This window comes from Canis aureus, chromosome 33, assembly GCF_053574225.1.
Source record: "Canis aureus isolate CA01 chromosome 33, VMU_Caureus_v.1.0, whole genome shotgun sequence".
Taxonomy (NCBI): Eukaryota; Metazoa; Chordata; class Mammalia; order Carnivora; family Canidae; genus Canis; species Canis aureus.
The window spans coordinates 6,722,906-6,744,557 of record NC_135643.1 but is presented as its reverse complement, the minus strand read 5'-3'; the positions used below and the strand labels follow the sequence as shown (position 1 = coordinate 6,744,557).

Below are 21,652 nucleotides of genomic sequence, written 5' to 3'. Positions count from 1 at the left end.
GGAAATTTCAAGAGTTTTAGCAGCTCTGTGGCAGGAACCTAGAGCAAAGCCCAAATATACTTTTGTATTATACCACACATACAAATCAAGATCAAGATTACAGAATTTCCTAGGAGTTAAGAACCATAGGATTCTTCCCAGAGGCCAAGACCAAAAAATCTGCATTTAGAATGAGCATCAGCCCCCCTCCCCATCAGCACCCCTCCACACCCCGGGGATCTAATGCAGATGACCCAAAGAGCAAAGTTTGAAATAAACTAAACTTCCTTTTGGTAGTCCAACTAGGTCTCTTGAAGAAAAGTTCATCCTAGTTAGGGAAGAAATATCTTTTAAATAATGTTAACATTTTAAAGTTTCCATCGTTTTTTATTTAATGGAAAAATGACCATGAGGTGAACTTTTACCAACTGTTTTATTTACTGGGTTTTCTTTGCTCCTGGTGTAGGAAAGTAAAACTTGCATATCCTAGACTTGGTAGTCTGCTGGTTATAACGGAGACTGGAACACCAGAACAGCAGTTCATTTTTGCTTAGGCATTGTGTCAGTCAGGGCAGGATGGGTTTTGCAGTCCCAAAAGAAAATGAATAAAACTAAAGTTCCCTTCTCATACTAGATGTCTATCCAGAGTTGGCAAGGGTAATATGACTTGGACCCTGGCTGATAAAGGCTTTCATCTCCACACATGCTTCCACCACAAATGGCAACAGCCAAGAACGTGTGGCAGACTGCTAACTGTTCTTAAAGATTCTGCTAGAAGCGACAAACATCCCTTAGCTTACATTTCATTGGTTAGGGCACATTGCACAGTCCTCCGTGAGAGCCGCTCTCCCACCGTGTGCCGAGATGGGAGGAACATTTTTGTGAACAGCCTAGTGACTGCCACAGGGTTCACATTACGTTTTTTAAGACTTCTTTGGTCATTCACAGGGTTCACATTACGTTTTTTAAGACTTCTTTGGTCATTGTCATTCCTTTGAAGCAAGAGAAAACGAAGAATCAGTGAAGAACCATCATCCTACAGAAATAGGGGAAAGGTGTGATCTACGGAGTTGAGATACAGCACCAAATCACAAGTATGAAGAACCACCCAAATAATAAATGAAAGAAATGCAGTTCTACTGAACATCTGACCACATCTCCGTTGTCTCCCCCAAAGCAATGGGGATCCAGTTTGGGGGAAGAGAAGCAGTCTGCATCTGAAAGAAGTTGGATTTCATTTCACAATCTTCAACTTCGTATCAGTTTAGATACCCTATTATACTCTTCAGAATGAAGGCTCCAACAAACAGCAAATATCTAAATATGAAGTCCAAAAAGGGAGCATTGGTGAGAAGGCTAGGTCCCTCACTGGAAAAGCAAAGATCTTTTCATCTGCAGAAAATATGCTTTTTATTGCTCCTATCTTAAAAAGAAAAGTCCCCAGGAGCCTGGCTGGCTCAGTCAGTCGAGCATGCAACTCTTGATCTCAGGGTCATGAGTTCAAGCCCCATGTTGGATGCGGAAATTACTTTAAAAAGATTTTTTTAGAAAGTCCCTACTTGCTGCTGTCTCCGGTCGCTCTTCCAATTCTCTCTTGAACCCAGTCCAATCATTGGAGCTCTTGCTCCTACCACTTCGTGGAACTGCTTTACTCAAGTTCTCCAGAGACCTTGGAATATTACATATGATGGTTAGTTCTTGAATGACCTTATCTAGACCCATAAGCAGTACTTCACAATTTGATCAACCCCGTCCCCGTTCTCTTCTTAAAACTTTTTCTTCACTTTTTCTTTTTCTTCACCAGAAATCATTCCCTCTCGGGACACCTGATGGCTCAGTTGATTAAGCTTCTGACTTCAGCATCCGGCATGATTCCAGTCCTGGCCCTACCTCAGGGAGTCTCCTCCTCCCTCTCCCTCTGCCCCCACCCCCCACCCCCTCTGCTCATGCTCTCTCGGAAGAAAGAAGAGAAGAAAGACGGAAAGAAAGAAAAAAAAGAAAGAAATCATTCCCTCTTGATTTGCCTGTTTCACTGTCCGCACCTCTGCCTCCTTTGCTGGGCCTCCTCCCTGATATCCTCACATTGGAATGTCCCATGCCTTAGTCCTTGGAACTCTTTCCTTCCTATCTATATTCACTCTGCTGGTGACTTCATCCAGTCTTCTTGTTTTAAATACTGCCATATCTGACCTCTCCCAACTTTGCCAGCCCAGACTTCTCTCCTGTATATTCAACTACCTTTGTGACATCTCCGCTTGTCATCTCAAGTTTAGTAAGTCCTAATCTTATTCCTTTAAACTCATTCCTCCCAGAGTCTTCCTATCTACGTTAAGGACAACTTATCTTTCAGTTGCTCAGAGTGAAACTCTAAGTAATCTTAAAGTATCACTCCTTTCTTTCACACCCCACATCTGTCAAGAAATCCAGTCTGCCCTATCTTCAAAATTTTCTGGAATTTTTCATCCACCGCCATCCTCCGGTCCAAGCAACTTCCATCTCTCATGGACTTTTATAATTGCCTACAAAAATTGGTCTCTCTGCTTCCATAATTTGCTTCCTTCATACTGTCAACACAGCAAAATGGTCTTGTTAAAAGCTAAATTAGATCATCACTCCCTTGCTTAAAATCCTCCAGTGGCTTCTCTTGTACTTAGACCAAAAATCCCAATCACTAAAATGGCCTGTGAGGGCCAATAAGACCGTCTCTTCACCTTTCATTCCCTCTGCCTCTTTATGTTCCTTCAACAGCCAGGTGTGCTTTGACCTCAGGACTTTTGCAATTTCTGAAACCTCTGCCCCATACGATCTTCCCCTGGATACTTGTGTCTCACTTTCTTCACCTCCTCCAATGTTATCTTCTCACTGAGGTCTACCTGACTGCTAAAATTCAACTCCCTCAAGCCCAACCCAGCGCTACTGCTCTTTCCAGTTTTATTTTGCTTGATAGCATTTTATATAAACACGGTCCTGTGATTAGTTAAAATTCTGACACGCATAGCACTGTCTTACACATTTTACTTATTTCATTATCTCATTATTTACTTATTACTCTTTCATTATGAGGGCAGGGATTTTTTTCTTTTAGAAGACACAGATTTTTGCCTGCTCTGTACCTGAGGCAGAGAAAGGCCTGGACTCAGATTCCCTCAACCCTAACCACCCAGATCCAATGTTCCCACATAGTTATGCCCTTTGAGTATACATCTTCTAGGACAGCTAAAACTCTATGCCCCTTGAATAGTAGATGTTGCAGGAATGTGAAGGGAGGATGCTCACTGAAAGCAGGGACAAGGAAGACTGGACCAAATCAATCTGTGCCAAGATGGACTTCACTGCAGAACTTTCACGTACTTCCTCCCTCATTATAATACAAACAAACAAACAAAAACAAAAAAACATGCCCAGGGTGGAGACTTTATATGCTAGAGAGCCATGTGATGCACATAGAAGCATGTTCTGTCCACTATGCCTGTCTGCCCAACCTTCCGTATCCCCCGCCCCAACGTGCTTAGACATTAGTCCTTTCCCACCTCAGCCACTCTGAACACTTTCCCTGGCCTTTGGTCTGAGAGTCAGCCTGCAAGACACTTTCTCCTTATGCTGTCCTCCTTGTGCATAAGTCCCAATAAAAGCCTTGCCGGGAATTCCCTTCTGGCCTCTTGTCAATTTCTGTTGCTTAGAGAGCCCAAGGCCCAAGTCTGTCACATACCTGGCAACTAAAACAGTGCCTGGCACAGAGTTAGGTGCTTCATAAATACTTTAAAGATAAATGAATGGCTGGTTGTGGCCCCCCCCTTTCCTTTCCTCTTTTTTTTTTTTTTTTTTTTTTTTTTTTGAAGATTTTAAATATGGGCTGCTCAGGGCGCCTGGGTGGCTCAGTTGGTTAAGCATCCAACTCTTGCTTTCAGCTCAGGTCATAATATCAAGGCTGAGATGGAGCCCCACATCAGCTCTGTGCTGGGCATGGATTCTGCTTCAAATCCTCTCCCTCTCCCTCTGCTCCTCCCGCCCTGCTCGCATATCCTCTTTCTCTCTTTGTGTCTCAAAAAAAAAAAAAAAAAAAAAAAGAGCTGCGCAACATTCAAGGCATTTAGGAAACAATGGTAATGTAGTGAGATTTCATAGAATGCAATTGTTCTGCTTCTCACAGCAAATAGCTTTCTGTGTCTGGAAGAAGTTCTAGATTATAAAAAGGGTTATTTCTTATAATGTCCACTGTAATATGTACACATTAAAGACCCACATTCTAAATAGGGCCTGAAAGAATCCTATACAAACTCTGTCAGTACCAGATTTCCTCTTGTGGGGATTCAAAAATAAAATAGTGGGGATAACTGAACTGGGTCCTTACTTAATGAAAACTGCATCTATTTCATGTTTTTAAGGTAAGAAGCTCAGGTGACCCTGCAGGTTATACAGATTTTTAAGGTCATCTAAAAGTCTCCCTACAAATGCTGTTTAGGACAGGACAAAGAAAAAGCTGTATGGGGATCCCTGGGTGGCGCAGCGGTTTAGTGCCGGCCTTTGGCCCAGGGCGCGATCCTGGAAACCCAGGATCGAATCCTACGTCAGGCTCCCGGTGCATGGAGCCTGCTTCTCCCTCTGCCTATGTCTCTGCCTCTCTCTCTCTCTCTCTGTGTGACTATCATAAATAAATAAAAATTTTAAAAAAAATTAAAAAAAAAAAAAGAAAAAGCTGTATGTTGTTGCGTATTTCCAGAGAAAGCAAAACAAACAGACTTATCTGACAGTCAATATGAGAATAATATCTGATACCACTAGATCTCTGTAAGCCAAATTTAGATTTGTAACCAGGGACAGTTAAGAGGACCTGGAGGAAAGGCCTTGGACCCAACACAGGAACAGAGTCGGTTGAGGTGTACCTGAGACAGACTGGGTGGTTCACCTTTTGCACTGCCCTCGTAGGAGACAGGGGTCTCAAATGACAGAGGAATTCCATATCATATCTGTGATTCCGTTAGGGCTGTGAAGGAAGGAACAAATTTGTGTGGCCCTAGGAGAAAGACAATAGGTATCACTGGTTGCCTGTCAGGAACAGAAAGGGAAAGGAAAAAATCACACACTCTGCTTACTGCCTGGATGACTGGGAAGATAGGGACACTTGCAAAATCTAGCAGAACAAGAGATGTCACTGCCAGGGGTGGGTGTGAGTAATGAGACAATCACTAACTGCTACTGAAAGGACACAGCCCTTTCACAGCCCAGCTATACTGAAAGGGATGAAAAAGTCTGTCCACGGTGTGGCACCGTTTAATTCACCAGGTGACTGTTCCAGCTGCTGTGACTGCCGAACAAATTACTGGAAAATGCAGCAGCATAAAATAACTATTTACTATGCTTGCAGGTGCTGTGGCATAGTAAGGGCACGGCAGAGACAGCTCACTTCTGCTCCACGAGGTCTGGGTCTCAGCTGGAAGACTTGAGGGCTGGAGGCCTGTTTATTACTATGTCTGAGGACTAAAGCTGGCTGTCACCTTGGGGCCCTCGTTCCTCTCGACCTGGTCTCTCCACGCGAATTTTGGACTCCCCTCGCAGCGTGGAAGCTGGCTTCCCCAGGGCAAGTGTTCCGACCCCAGCTCCTGAAAAAAGGTTATGGAAACTAGCCTTTCTATAACCTAGTCTGAAGAATCAAAGCAACCTCTGTTGTCCTTTGCGTTGGAGCAGTCATAAGCAAACCACCCCCCCACCCCCGCCCGACTCAAGGTGGGAGAACCCAGGCCCCCACCCCTTGGTGGGAGGAGTGTCAAAGTCCCAGTGTGAAAGAGCATATGTGAGGACAGCAATGAAAATGTGGAGGAGTAAGGAACACCAAAGAACTTCCCTCCAAAACACCAACCTATGCCCTGGCAAAAATGGCCAAAATCAACTCTTTCAGAATTCTGGAAACTGAGTAAAAGCTCACAGCAACCAGGGGAATGCTTCATGGAGAAAGGACAGCTGACTCAGTACAAACAGAGAGCTTTGTGGTGTATTAGCCCTACCCCAGCTCAGTGGTGGCCTTGAAAGTAACAGCCTGTATTTCTGGCATGGGAAAGAGGACCAGAAGAAGAATGAGCCTCATTCACTGGGAATTCTGCTCCTAACTATGTATCAGTCAGCCGGGGCTGCTATAACAGAACACCACGAACAGGGTGTTTTAAACAACGGGAGTTTGCTTTCTAGCCATTCTGGAGGTGGAGAAGTCCGGGATCAAGGTTCTGACTGATTTGTTTTTGGTGAGGGCTCCCTGGGTGTCTCTTCTTCCTCTTATACAGATAATCAAGCTGATCGGATCAGGGCCCCACCCTAATAACTTCATTTAACTTCACCTCCTAAAAGTCCTATCTCCAAATAGTCACAGGGGGGTTAGGGCTTCTCAACACACGAATTTGAGAGAGGTGGAGGTGAGGGGTCTAAGAAACCCAATTCAGGGACGTGTGGGTGGCTCAGTGGTTGAGCGTCTGACTTTAGCCCAGGGTGTGATCCCGGGGTCCTGGGATTGAGTCCCACATCAGGCTCCCCACAGAGAGCCTGCTCCTCCCCCTGCCTATGTCTCTGCCTCTCTCTGTGTCTCTTTAAAATCTTTTTTAAAAGGTATAAATGTATTTGTTGTTTGCAACTCTTTTTCCTCCTGATTTAGAAGACACTACATGGGTCCGTAATTATAAATCTAGTGATGGGGACACAAGGTACAAGATGTTTTTTGGACCCTACATAAGCAGGGGAAGAGTAAAGCCAGATGGGAGCAAGGGTGGGTGTGTATCTAATAAGACCAGACAAAATTCAGGGAGAAATAGTTCAACAGTAACAGAGGGAGAACTCCGTATTCCCCACTCAGTGATGGACAAAACAACTAGACACAAGACGAGTCAGGCAACAGAAGGAAGCAACACTCTCAACCAACTAACAAACACCTATATGACTCTGCCTGACAGCAGCAAAATATGCATTCTTCTTCAGTGCACAAAGAACATTCTCCAGTACAGACCACACGCAAACAAAACAAATCCCAACACATTTTAAAAAATCAAAATCATAGGGAGTATGTTCACTAAGCAAATGGCATGAAAGGAGCAATCAGTTAACAGAAGGAAACTTCTGAAACTCACAAACACGAGGAACCTAAACAACACCCTCTTTTCCTCGAAACAACACACTCTTCCACAACCAATGTGGGCCAAAAAAGAAATCACAGCGGAAATTAGAAAATACTTATTGAGACAATGAAAACGAAAACACAACATACCAAACCTACAGGATGCAGGGAAAGCAGTGCTGGGAGGTAAATTTAAAGCGATGGCTACACTGAAAAAGAAGATCTCAAAGCAATAACATAACCTTCCGCCTTTAGGAACGAGACAAGAGCAAACTAAACGTAAATAAAACAAGCAGAAGGCAAGACAGAAAAATTAGAGTGGAGATAAATAAAATAGGGAATAAATAAAATGCCAAGTTGGTTCTTTGAAAATAAAATTGTTACAAACAAAATTGATAAACCTTTAGCTTCACATGCCCTCAACTTTTGTTCCCACCACCCGAGACACTGCGCTTGTCTCGTCCAAGGGCCACTGCTATTTGCACCTTGACTTAAATTCTTACCAGCATTTGACACACCTGAGCACCCCCTTCATCACGGGGCTCTCCTGCCACTCTTGGTTTTTGTTCCTCGACGCCCAATCCATTTCCATCTCCTTTGCTGGCTTCTTTCCTTAGCCTGTTCCCTAACATTGGAAACAGAGCTCTGTCTAGGCTATCTATCAACAGACGTTTATTATTTGGCCACATCTCCGTGGCTTTGGTGTTATGTTGTTCACCGTTTATTTAGGCTGCCTCCCCCAAGAACATATGTACCTGGAAAGTAGGACTTTGACCCCTTACAGCAAATCCAGGGCACATTATAGATGCCCTTAAATAGAACAAATGTTGGGATGCCTGGGTGGCTCAGCGGTTGAGCATCTGCCTTTGGCTCAGGGCGTGATCCCGGGATCCTGGGATCGGGTTCCACATTGGGCTCCTCCTGTAGGGAGCCTGCTTCTCCCTCTGCCTGTGTCTCTGCCTCTCTGTGTCTCTCATGAATAAATAAATAAAATCTTTAAAAAATAAATAAATAGGGACGTCCGAGTGGCTCAGCAGTTGAGTGTCTGCCTCCAGCTCAGGTGTGATCCTGGAGTGCCAGGATGGAGTCCCGCATCAGGCTCCCTGCAGGGAGCCTGCTTCTCCCTCTGCTTATGTCTCTCTCTCTGTGTCTCATGAAATAAATAAATAATATCTTTAAAAAGAAATTTTTTAAATAAATAAATAAAGCAAATGTTAACAAACAGTTTGTGCATTTTACCCACAGGACACTCTGCCCCACTTCTTTGATGTACATGTACATGTGCATGCACATACAGAAACACACACACACACACACACACACACACACACGGTTGTTTTTTTTTAACACATACCTCACCATCAGTATTTGAACGAATAACTTGGGCTAAATCTAAATGACTTGGACAAGGAAGGTGAATTCTCCTGTTGGTTACTCTAATGTGTTAGAAAAACTGAAAATTATTCTTAAATATTAGGTTAAAGATAACATTGTACTATCTGGGGCTCAAGTGGTGGGATAATAAATTATTTGGGCATGTATTATACTCAATTTTGTATTCCAATGGGAATTTCAAAAGCCTAAAAACAAGTCTTTTTTCACACTGCAGTTGGAAAAGCTGGTTATCCAAAAATGACTGGTTTGGGTTTTTGTTTTCTTATGTGACTTAGGGAATAAAGGGAAAGGAATATTAGTGGGTGTCTTTTCTTCAGGATTATTGCCATTTTTGCCTAACTCCTCTGACTCTTGCAACATCACGCTACAGGCTTTTAAGGATAATGAACTATACTCCTTTTTCTCTCCTAAGGTCACCTCTCAGCTCCATCTGCTGAATCTGGTGGCCTCACCCTTGATAGTCTCTGGAGAAACAGCACCATCTGCTGGGCAAAGCTGCTGTGCAAGTTTTGGCAACACGCCAGCGGCGCTCCCATCTTTCCTTGGGCAGCGCTAAATTGGACAGCAGTTAGGGTTAGCAACTAAGGCTAGTCTTCCAGAAGGCCTAACAGGAAGCCCTGCTACTCCAGAAATGCTGATAAGATTAGAGAAGTCCCTTTGAGGTTTCTCTTCTAAGAAATCAATTTGGATTTTTGAGACACTTGTTTGGTTCGATCAGTAGCGCTCGCAACTCTTGATCTTGGGGTTGTGAGTTTGAGTCCCACGGCAACTGCAGAAATTACTTAAAAATAAAATCTTTAGGGCACCTGGGTGTCTCAGATTAAGCAGGTAAGTGTCTGCCTTTGGCCCAAGTCAAAATCTTTGAGTCCTGAGTTGGGCTCCCAGCTCAGCGGGGAGTCATCTTCTCCCTCTCCCTCTGTCCCTCCCCCTCCTCCCTCATGACCAATCTACTTTATACCTCAAGTTCCCCCTAAGATCCTTTTCCATAACATTTGTGAATGAGCTTAGGGTCTAGGAAATATTCCACTCATCTTTTTCCCTTCCTTTCACATCCCACTTTGACAAACTTTTTTTTTTTTTTTTTTTTTTTTTAAGATTTATTCATTCATGAGAGACACAGAGAGAGAGGCAGAGACACAGGCAGAGGGAGAAGCAGGCTGCATGCAAGGAGCCTGATATGGGACTCAATCCTGGGACCCCGGGATCATGACCGGAGCCAAAAGCAGACACTCAACCGCTGAGCCACCCAGGAGCCCCTGACAAACTAAATCTGATATTGGAACATCCTCTTTATTCCTGAATCTATTCTCAATTACTTAGTTTTGGGGTGCCTGTGGGTGGCTCAGTTGGTTAGGTGTCTGCCTCTTGATTTTGGCTCAGGTCATGATCTCAGGATTGTGAGATCAAGACCCACACTAGGCTCTACATTCAGGGGGGAGTCTTTGTGAGATTCTCTCTCTCCCTCTGCCCCATCTCCACCTTCCCTCAATAAATAAATAAGTTTTCCTGTTACCCTTTCATCAAGGACAGGAAATGCCTCTTGCTGTAGACTGGAATTTCTGTGTCCCCCTCAAAATCCGTATGCTGAAACCTAACCCCCAAGGTGATGGTATTTGCAGGTGGGGCCTTTGGTGGAGTCCACATGAATGGGATCAGTGCCCTTATATATATATATTTTTTTCTTTTTTAAGTGATCTCTATGCCCAACATGAAGCTCGAACTCATGACCCCAAGATAAAAAGTCACACGCTCTACCAACTGAGCCAGTCAAGCATCCTGGATTAGTGCCGCCCCCCTTTTCTTAAGATTTTATTTATTTATTCATGAGAGACATAGAGAGAGGGAGGCAGAGACAGGCAGAGGGAGAAGCAGGCTCCATGCAGGGAGCCCAACATGGGACTCGATCCAGGGTCTCCAGGATCATGCCCCAGGCTAAAGGTGGCACTAAACCGCTGAGCCACCTTAGCCACCAGGGCTGCCCTGGATTAGTGCCCTTATAAAAGTAGCCTAAGAATGCTCCTTCATTCCTTCCACCATGTAAGGTTACAGAAAGCAGACTTTGGTCTGTAAGGAAATGGGCTCTCACCAGACAGTGAATTTGCCAGCACCATGACCTCAGACTTTCCAGCCTCCAGAACTGTGAGACATAAAATTTTGTTGTTTATAAGCCACCCAGGTCTCTGGGATTTAGTCAGAGCAGCCCAAACAGTCTACAGCACTTCCATCTCAATTCTCTATTGGCTACACACTGAATACCCTCCTTTTCCTTTAATTTTTCTTTCTTTTCTTTTTTTTTTTTTTTTTTTTTTGTTAAGTAGGCTCCATGCCCAGCACAGAGCCCACCATGAGACTCATAACCTTCAGTGAGATCATGATCTGAGTGGAAATCAAGAGTCGGACACTTAATTGACTGAGCCACCCAGCCACCCCTAATTCCTTTTAATCTAGGCTCTGCTGCATAATTTTCTCTCATTGCTTCCTTATTTTTCCAATTATTCCTTTACTGGCATCAAGAGACACCTCTTCTGGGATGCCTGGGTGGCTCAGTGGTTGGTTGAGCATCTGCCTTAGGCTCAGGGAGTGATCCCGGGGTCCAGGATCAAGTCCTGCATGGGGCTCCCTGTGGGGAACCTGCTTCTCCCTCTGCCTATGTCTTTGCCTCTCTCTCTGTCTCTCATGAATAAATAAATCTTTATTTTTTTTAAGATTTTATTTATTTATTCATGAGAGACACTTTCAGAGAGAAAGTAAAGACACAGACAGAGAGAGAAGCAGGTCCATGCAGACAGCCCGATATGGAACTTGATCCCGGGACTCCAGGATCATACCCTGGGCCAAAGGCAGGCACTAAACCACTGAGCCACCCAGGGATGCCCCTGAATAAATAAATCTTTTAAAAAAAGAACACCTCTTCTATCATCTTCCCATGAGTTTTTTCAAAGAAAACTATAGGAAATTCATTCCTTTATTGCCATTTATAGCTTTATGATTTATAAATTACTACCGTTTCTAAGATTTACTTAACTCATTTCCTTTTTACTATTACTATCCTTCTATATTTTCATAATCCTCAGATTTTTTACTTACTAAAGATAAAAATTATCAACATAAACTCTTCTATATTCTCTGTCCTCTCTAATCTGCAATACTTCTTCATACTCAAAGCATCCCCAAAATTATTCCTTCAAGGTTCATTACAGCTTTTCTTGATTAATTAAGAAAATTAATTGCCTCCTTCAAACACTATATATCTCAAATGTAAGATTCTCAAAAATCTAAGAAATCCCACTCATAACATGAATGCTTCCTATCCAAGTGAACTAATAACCACTCTATATGCATATATAGAGAGGTCATATATGCATATATAACTCTATGTCAATGATTTTCTACTGGCATTGTATTAAAACACACACACACTCACACAAGATTAAGGCAAAACTAAAGTTCTTATTTTCTCAATCTCTCTTCAGTTTGTCTTTTGCTAATGACAATAGGTGGTATGGTTCAGGAACCTATGTAAAACTGAGTGAGGAAGAAAAAGTTTTTATTAAGCACAATGTAAAACTGACATAACATTCCATTAGGATTGAACCAGGATAAATAATGCTGTTATAAAATTTACACTCTTTGCATCCATTTCAGAGGAAAATATTACATTATTAGGGCTCTTCTAGAAGGATCTTATGGAAGGATTTCAGTAAATCTTTTGTTTTTCAATAGTAAATAGCAACATATATTCTCAAACTGTGCTAAAAAGTAGTTAGAAAGGCAACTATAAAATCTATAATGGTAACAACTGGCAGGATTAGGACTATTCCATTAAACATTAAGAATCACATTCCTATTTTAGTTGTTATATCAATGCACCATTTTCATTGGTAAGGCAACCACCGCTTGCTAGGGGTGCCATGATGATTATTAGCAAGTTTCTTTAGTAATAGGTACTTGCTTCATCAAGACTCAAATGAATTTCTTTTCCCAATTTTGCTCTCTTTTGGAACAGAAACAAATAGCTTTGTCTATTGTACACCGGGAGGCTAAGATTTTGAAATTCAGCTGTCACAATCTTCTAACTCATAATTTAAAAGGAGAATGAATTATTAGGAATAAGTCTGTGATATACTTCCAGTTTTTAAAATAACAAGGCTTCTGAGTAACTTCTCAAACCTACCTTTCCATTTTGGTACACAACTTGATAAACCTAACACGTGTGACCTGAATTGAAGTAATTCTTCTATCAGCTTTGTTTTGCCCTCAGTAAGGGTTAGAGTCATGGTTTCAATCAATTTCTATGTAGAAAGTATCTTTAAATAAGTTTCCTTTTCACTGAACAGAGATTTTTTTTTTCACTTGTGTGCCTGTGAAAGGCAACTGAAACACACCGATATATACACTTGCATACCTGTGTGTGTGTATATATATATATATTTTAAAGTAAGTTACTTTCACCATTAGAATAAAACTAGACTATAGAGAGAACTCTGCGAGGATAGGCTGGTCTTCCTTCCAGCGCCTGCTCTAGCTTGAGGAGGGCAGGTACAGCTCGCTGAAGGATGTGATGAGGCTGTAGTAAGTCTTCTCATCATCCGTCAGCCCTGCATTGCCAGGTCTCACCACCACAGCGACATGCACGTCTGCTTCCTCGGCAGCACTGGCCTCTATGAAAATCAAAGTATGTGTCAGATACATCAAAATGTGATGTCTGAGATTTGCTTCAAAGTAATCCGGGGGATGTGGGTAAGTAGAAACCCATTTAGCCCCAACTGGATCATTGCTGAAGCTAGAAGATGGGCACATTGAGGGGAGGGGGGGGGGGTCTGACCACATTATTCTTAATGGAAGCATAATTCTTCCATTATGAAAAAAATTTTTTAAGATTTTATTTATTTATTCATGAGAGACACAGAGGAGAGAGAGAGAGAGAGAGAGGCAGAACATAGGCAGAGAGAGAAGCAGGCTCCCTGCAGGGAGACTGATGTGGGACTCAATCACAGGATCCCGAGTTCATGACCTGAGCCAAAGGCAGATGCTCAACCACTGAGTCACCCAGGTGCCCCCATAATAAAAAATTTTTTCAAATACATTAACTGTACCTGACAGACCAGAATGGTCTGGACTTCCCTCCTAGTGTAGAGTGTATAGCATATCTAAGACTTCTGAGCATTTATTGAGTACTTATGAATGCAGAAGAGTCAGTTCTGTCCACAACCCTCCTCCATTCTCTCCTATCAATCCCACAGAAAACTGAGTGTTTCCTAAAAAGTCAGGCGGTCAGTAATGATATCAGTTACGGAGAGATGGGACAAATGGAAGCCCATGATCGAACCAGGCCAAAATTCCTGCTGTCACATCAGGAGCCCAAATACGTCATACTCCCCTGGCGAAGAGTGTCCATCTTTTTTGCCTGGCAAATCCCTACTCTTCAAAATTCAGCTCAAATATCTTCCAGAACTACTGCCATGTGTATTACAGCATCCTATGTGCTCCTTTAACACTTTGTATTTAGCTCTGTCACAACTATATGAATTGACACATTATTACCTGTTGTCTCTCTTCTCATTAGACTTTGAGAGCCTTAAGATCAATGACTGCAGGGCAGCCCCAGGGGCACAGCAGTTTAGCACCACCTGCAGCCCAGGGTGTGATCCTGGAGACCCGGATGGAGTCCCACATGAGGCTGCATGGAGCCTGCTTCTCCCTCTGCCTGTGTCTCTCTCTCTGTGTGTCTCTGCCTCTCTCTCTCTCTCTCTCTCCTCTGTGTCGCTCATGAATAAATAAGTAAAATCTTAAAAAAAAAAAAAAAGATCAGTAACTGCATGGTGGGTAAAGGAAAAATAAGACTAGTAAAATTAAACTAGGGAAGCTAGGGATAGCAGGGGTATCTCTAATATGCCTTGGGTTACAGTCTTCTCCCCATTCTGCTTCCATGTGAAAAATAACAGCTAATACCTCATATTACTTTAGCATCTACTATGTGCCAGGTATTACTTATTCTAGGAATAGACATATAAAACCAAAGTTCCTGCCTTCGTGGAGCCTTCATTCTCATTTAGATCTTCACAACAACCTTGAGGTAGTTAGTATTACTATCCCCATTCTATAGAAATGGAAGGTGAGCGAGCTGGTGAGTGGTTGAGCCAAAGTTTTAAAGTGTCAACCTGACTTAATGTCTGTGCTCTAGAATAAGGGTGAGCAAATTATGACCTGCCATGTGCTTTTGTAAATAAAGTTTTATTAGAATACAGCCATGCCCATTCATTTGTATATTGTCTGTGGCTGCTTCTCCACTGCCAGGACAGAGTTAGAGTTGTGACAGAGACTGGAGGGCCTGCAAAGCCTAAAATACACTATCTGGCCCTTTACAGAACAAGCTTGCCAGCTCCTGCTCTAGAACAATACTATTCCAAATACGACCTATGGACCTGTAGCAGGGGAATCACCTACAAGCTTGTCGGAAATGCAGAACCTCTGGGGTACCTGAGTGGTTCAGTAGGTTAAGTATTTGACCCTTGATTTCAGCTCGGGTCACGATCTCAGGGTTGTGGGACTGTACCTCACATCAAATTCTGCACTCGGGAGTCTGCTTGAGATTCTCTCTCTCCCTCCACCACCACCACCCCCGAATAAATAAAATCTTATTTTAAAAAATGCAGAATCTCAACTCTCCAACATGGAACTACTGAATTAGGATCTGCAATTTGACACATGACTTCTCAGCACAGAAGGTAAGTCTTGACTAGAAGTTTCAAGGGGAAAAAAAATGGCAAGAGAGGAGGCATTCTGGGCAGACACAAAATACATGTATAAATATTGGAAGAATGGAGCGAGTGAGAGTGGGAGACAGGACATGGGTCAAGGGGGCATATGTGAACAGAGCAAAACTGCAAAGACTCTGAAACACTTTCTATGGAGTTTAGACTTGGTGTAATAAACCTCCGTGGCTTCCTAACCTTTGGAAAATAGTCACAGCATCCGAATGGGTTAAAGAGCAGCAGTGCTGAGAGAAGTGAGTTCCCAGAGGGAGTTAAAGGGGCAGCAGTCTTTTCCACCACCCAAGTGTGTATGTAGCTTCTGCTCTTCCTGTGAAAGAGCTGTCACCTTCCCAGGCCAAACAATCCCCTGTTCCTGTGGAAACCCCATCCTCCAGGCAAACTCTGCAGGCACCTTCCATTCATCCCTAGCTCCCAGCCTGACTGCCTCAGGCACAGCTTTCCTCCTAACTAGCAACCTTGGATCCCAACCAAGTTGAGCCATCACAATCCACATGGACTGGACACTGCCTAGTGGCTCTGCCACATTCAACCCCAGATAACCAGCAGGCAAGTGTTGCTTCTAAGCATCTATTTGCCCTGTTGGCATAATATTGACTTAAAATCCTGGACCTCCTTCCTTTCCTCCAAGAGCATGAAGTCTTTCAGGTCTCTCTTCATACTTGGATGTTATTTGGGATCTCAACTTAGTCTTCCATTCTGCCTTGGCAAAGCAGTCTGGGCATGTGGTATCAAAAACTCAGGATCAGAAATAATAGGGAAGAACGTAGCACGCAGCCAGCCGCCTGGCCCCAGCCTAGCTACCCATGAGCCCAGTTCTGGCCCTGCCACCTAGATGGGTGTACAGCTGGCAGAAGACGAGGCGCAAGACAAACCTCCATGCAGAGACCTTGGAAAAAGCCAAGTTTGTTTTGAGGCCCATCTGGGGATTATCTCTATTCACAAAAGTTAAGAATAGTTTCTGGGACTAGAGCCCAAGGAAGTGGCTCAAGTGAAAAGAGGAAGACATAAAATTATAGATGTGCTGTGTTACTAGAAAAAGAAAGCGTGGTTAAAGACAACAATATAAAGAACCTGTCGGTGATCTTACTAGAGCAGAGACTGTAATTATTAAAAGTAACCAAAAAGTGAGGAATGGTGCGAAGATCTGGGCATCACAACACATTTGATCCCAGAACACTCGGGACAGGCTAAGTACATGGGGAGCTCCAGCCACAAAACCGTTCTGTGACTCTAAGCCTGCAGAAATTTATCATCCAAAGTGCTAGGAAATCACAGAGAGGGCAAACCACGGATTTGCATCTCCAACAGCCCCTCTCATATGAATGATGACACAAAAGTAATTCACAGATTAAAATTAAAGCAGCTAATCTCAGCAGAGCGAGGTCTATCTCCTTTCCATAAGGAACAAAACTAAGTGAAAGGTCTTCAAATTATCCTTCCTCACAGAAACTTCTGTGGCCTGGCTACCTTGAAGTAGTGTGTCCGTGCAACTGTCTATCTGTTCCTCTCCTTCGGTGCAGTCAGAAAGCAAATGTATCAAGCTTTCTGGAATGTAGAAAACCAAGACCACAGTTTGTAGAAACCCTTGGACTTTGAAACTGACCCAAGCCAGGACATGTAAGACATACAATCTGCTGAGTTTTCAAAACTCAAGATAACAAATGGCTGTGATTTGGCACCATCTACCTGGATCAGAAATTTCAGTCTACATTCACCGTGGCCTGAAATTTAACAAAGACGTTAACAATTACTGGATATCTACTGTATGTCAGGTAAGTCTTTCTTTCTCTAGAAAACATTATTACACTTTTTGAAGGCATTATATGATCTGTGCCGGTTAAGATTTTTTTTAAAACAACTTAACAAATCAGTACTTGCTTATATACCTGAAACTCTTGCCTAACATAACAGACCAAGAGCCCAAAGATCAGCAGCAGAGAAAGAATACAATTCATACACATTACTTCTGGTAAGATCTTTGTCAGCAGCTTGGATATGCCTTTGGGCCCTATATCTGAAAGTCCCAGTGGTTGGGGGTGACTCTAGTTCCCTGACAAGATAGGAAGGACCAGAGAGAGGGATATGGCCTACAGGCTCCAACGGGCCCAGGAGTCAGTGGAGCCAACCAGGCAAGAGAACATCCAGCCCTCCGCCTCCTTCCCTAATGCCCTTCCGCAGTCTACCAGCCCAGACATAGTAAGTCAGGGCAGCAGCACAATACACGAAGTCCTGCTCTGAGGTATGCAGAAGATGAAGAAGGTGAGCAGAAGAAACAGTAATATAAAGAACTGCCCTCAAATACACATGCAATTATAAACACACCAAAAGCAGGCGCCCCCAGGAGATGCACAAACTCTAAGGACAATGGGCATGCCACCCAAAGCCAGAGCCAGGTAGGTGTGTGGGAAAGCCTTCCCAAGTAGAGGCTGTCAGAGAAAAAACAGAGCCCAACTTTCCGCCAGCGCCAACCACCTCTTCATCTGCTGCTGCTTCTTTCCTCATTCGCGATAGTTTCCTGCTATCATTCTCTAGAGGGTCAACATTCTTACGTAGGAGCTGGACTGTGAGTTTTACATTTGGTCAAAAGTATTCTTGAAATCACTTAAATTACCAACACAGTACAGTATGTGCTGTTATGTGCGCTCAATCTTTAATAATGCATCTGCTAATGTACCATATGTAATAAAGACAGCCATTCTAGGTAAAAAAAAAAAAAAAAAAAAAAAAAGATGTCTGTCTTTAAATAGGTACACCCTGCATGACAAGGCAAGAGGTTCAGAGCATGAGTGGTGCCCAGGGACTGAGATCACCTGAAGGAAGGTGGAGAAGAGGCTCCCACTCACTGTGCAGCAGTGCTCAGAAACTGGAAAAATGAGGCAAAAGTGCTCTGATCATTTAGAGTTCTCCTCCCCTACAGTTTTTTGTTTCTTTTGTGCTTTTTTAGCTCATCTCACTGTTAAATACATACGATTGGTCCACTATAACTTTATGTCCCTAGCCAACCATGCACCTACCCTCCTTTGTTGCCTGCATGCTCCTTCCCACAGTGACACCCCTTAAACTGTCCTTTGTTATTTTATAATTTCATCCGTGTGTGTGTGTATGTGTGTGTACAGAAGGATGGGTAGGGAAGCACAGATAAGAGTTACAGTGAGAAGATCTAGTCTTTCCAGGGCCACTCCCCCACGCACAACCCCCAACGATAGGTAAAAGGAGAGAAACCTGAATCAGCTGACTCATGGCTTCTTTTTATAAACCTGTTTCATTTTTCAAAGGTCCACACAAACTTTCTTTACAGAGGTCATGCGTCTGCAGTCCCAGGAGTATCACCTACCTGCCCTGGAATATCCAATATAGGAAGTCAAATTACTCACCTAGAGTAACGTCTGTCAGAAACAAGATGTTGTTGGTTGAGCACCCAATGCTGTTTGCAATCTTTCGGTAACTCTCACTCTCCACTTTGTGTCCAATCTTGGTATCAAAGTGACCATCAACAAGCTGCACACAGGGAAAGAAAAGACTGATGTTATAAATACCCTTGCCACCCAACCTCTTTGCCTCTCCTCCATTTGCTCTGAAAATACTTGACAATCATATAGTGATTTCATCCCCTCAATAAATAATCCCTGAAAGTGTACTTAATAGATAACGATGCAAGCTACACAAAATAAAGATTTTATAGAAATAAACATTTGGAAGAAAACTACCAATTCAATGTATATAAAATCATGTTACAGTTTACTTCGTTTTTTCTGTGATTAGCATTAATTTTATTTGTTTTTTGTTTTTTTTTAATTTTTTTTTATTTATTTATTTATGATAGTCACACACACAGAGAGAGAGAGAGAAGCAGAGACATAGGCAGAGGGAGAAGCAGGCTCCATGCACCGGGAGCCTAACGTGGGATTCGATCCCGGGTCTCCAGGATCACGCCCTGGGCCAAAGGCAGGCGCTAAACCGCTGTGCCACCCAGGGATCCCCTAGCATTAATTTTATATTCAAAATCTTTTAGGGCAGCCTGGGTGGCTCAGGGGTTTAGTGCCTGCCTTCAGCCCAGGACGTGATTCTGGAGTCCCAGGATTGAGTCCCACATCGGGCTCCCTGAATGGGGCCTGCTTCTCCCTCTGCCTGTGTCTCTGTCTCTCTCTCTCTCTCTCTGTGGGTCTCTCATGAATAAATAAATTTAAAACTCTATAAAAAGGGCAGCCCCGGTGGCATAGTGGTTTAGCGCCACCTGCAGCCTGGGGTGTGATCCTGAAGACCCAGGATCGAGTCCCACATCGGGGTCCCTGCATGGAGTCTGCTTCTCCCTCCGCCTGGGTCTCTGCCTCTCTCTTCGCTCTCTCTGAATGAATGAATAAATAAATCTTAAAAAAAAAATCTATAAAAAAACAAAATCTTTTAAAATATACATATCCTGCTTTTTATTCTTAAAACCCTATTTGCATTCAAACTACTTATTGGACTGGGTTTCACTCCTAAAGACAGGTCCTAAACATTGTCCTTTTGATCCCAGAATGAGATTTCTCTAACCTGCCTCATTAATAAGCTGCTTAACTTTCAAGAAACTTTAATTTAATTATTATTATTTTTAAGGGTTTTATTTATTTATTCATGAGAGACACAGGGAGAGAGAGAGAGGCAGACACAGGCAGTGGGAGAAGCAGGCTCCCTGCTAGGAGCCTGATGTGGACTAAATCCTGGATCCTGGGATCATGTCCTGAGCCCAAGGCAGACGCTCAACTGCTGAGCCATCCAGGCGTCCCAAAACTTTTAAATATTTTTTTTTTTTTTATTTATTCATGAGACACACACAGAGAGAGGCAGGGACATAGGCAGAGAGAGAAGCAGGCTCCATGCAGGGAGCCGGGATGTGGGACTCGATCCTGGGTCTCCAGGATCACGGCCTGGGCTAAAGGTGGCGCTAAACCGCTGAGCCACCTGGGCTGCCCCGAAACTTTCATTAAAAAAAAAAAATTTAGGGTCCCTGGGTGGCTCAGCAGTTTAGTGCCTGCCTTCAGCCCCGGGGCATGATCCTGGAGTCCAAGGATCGAGTCCCACATCGGGCTCCCTGCATGGAGCCTGCTTCTCCCACTGCCTGTGTCTCTGCCTCTCTCTCTCTCTGTGTGTCTCTCATGAATAAATAAATAAAATCTTAAAAAAAGAGATGCCGGGTGGCTCAGCAGTTAAGTGCCTGCCTTTGACCCATGGAGTGATCCTGCAGTCCTGGGATCAAGTCCCACATCAGGCTCCCTGCATGGAGCCTGCTTCTCTCTCTGCTTGTGTCTCTGCCTCTCTGTCTGTGTCTATCATGTATAAATAAATAAAATCTTTAAAAATAAAAAAATCTTAAAAAAATAAAAGTATTTTATTTAAATTCAATTAATTAACATATAATATATAATTGGTTTCAGAGGTAGAGGCCAGTGATTCATTAGTCTTACATAATTCCCAGTGCTCATTACATCTAGTGTCCTCCTTAATGTCCACTGCCCAGTTACACTGTTCCCTAACCCCTGAAACTTTCATTTTTTTATTTATTCTTATTTTGTTTTTGTTTTTTGAAACTTTCATTTTTTAATGAAAACATTTTGAAATTCTACTCAAGAGCTAGTATATAACCTTGCTGTTTTAGAAATAACTGGGATCAAATATGTAACTTGCTTATTTACTCAACATTAATTAAAATAAGTCCATTTTTAGAATCAGCTATTACGATGTGATCTTTTGAATATTTTCAGAACTTTCACAAACCAAAAACAAGCCTAAAGATAACTCAAAAACAAATTATGGTAACATTAATATTATAGATTTAACTTTTAAAAAGTTAAGATTGGTTTTATATATTCTTTCTTTCTCAAGTCTGCCTCTCAGTACATTTTTATCATTGAATTCAGTAGTTATTATTGTATAATCTATCACCTTATTGTCTGTTCCATTAGAGAGAACAAAAAAGTGTTTACATCTGTATTCAGAGGAGATACAAATATTTGTACACCAATAGTTAAAGGGTTTTATTCCTGATTTAAAATTTGATTTAAGCTAAGATAAAACACAGGAAAATACTAAAATGAGAATATGACAATCTCCAAAGCCAAAGTGTTCTCTGTACATGGCAGAAGTTCAATAAATATTTATTTAAAAGATAGCTGCCTGAGTGACCTACTGTACATCACTTAGTTGTGCCTGTATTTGGTTGGCATTTCTTCAAGTCCTAAATGCCTTCCCTTTTTGCAGTGCCTGCCCCATCCTCCAAAGGGCGCCACAATGGTGGGACAGAGGAACTAGCAGGAATTTTTTCATCTATAAGATTAACAGGTGGCCTTAACGTATCACCATTTAATAACCGCCCCCAGTGCTCTTGTAGAAGAGTGAGGTTTCCACTAAAATAAAATTTGTTCTCTCT

The 21,652-nt window shown here is 42.7% G+C and overlaps 1 protein-coding gene across 5 annotated transcripts in view; it reads right to left on the bottom strand.

Moving 5' to 3' along the window:
* Positions 1 to 12,000: 12,000 nt before the first annotated feature.
* Positions 12,001 to 21,652, bottom strand: part of ENOPH1 (enolase-phosphatase 1) — a 42,105-nt gene continuing 32,453 nt past the window's right edge. For all 5 annotated transcript variants that reach the window (XM_077882697.1, XM_077882701.1, XM_077882698.1 and 2 more), the window contains 2 exons: positions 18,621 to 18,744; positions 12,001 to 13,131 (listed from right to left, as the gene is read on the bottom strand). In XM_077882697.1, coding sequence (XP_077738823.1) covers positions 12,992 to 13,131; positions 18,621 to 18,744 — 264 coding nt within the window. In that variant the 3' untranslated portion in view covers positions 12,001 to 12,991. The remainder of the gene's footprint in view (positions 13,132 to 18,620; positions 18,745 to 21,652) is intronic.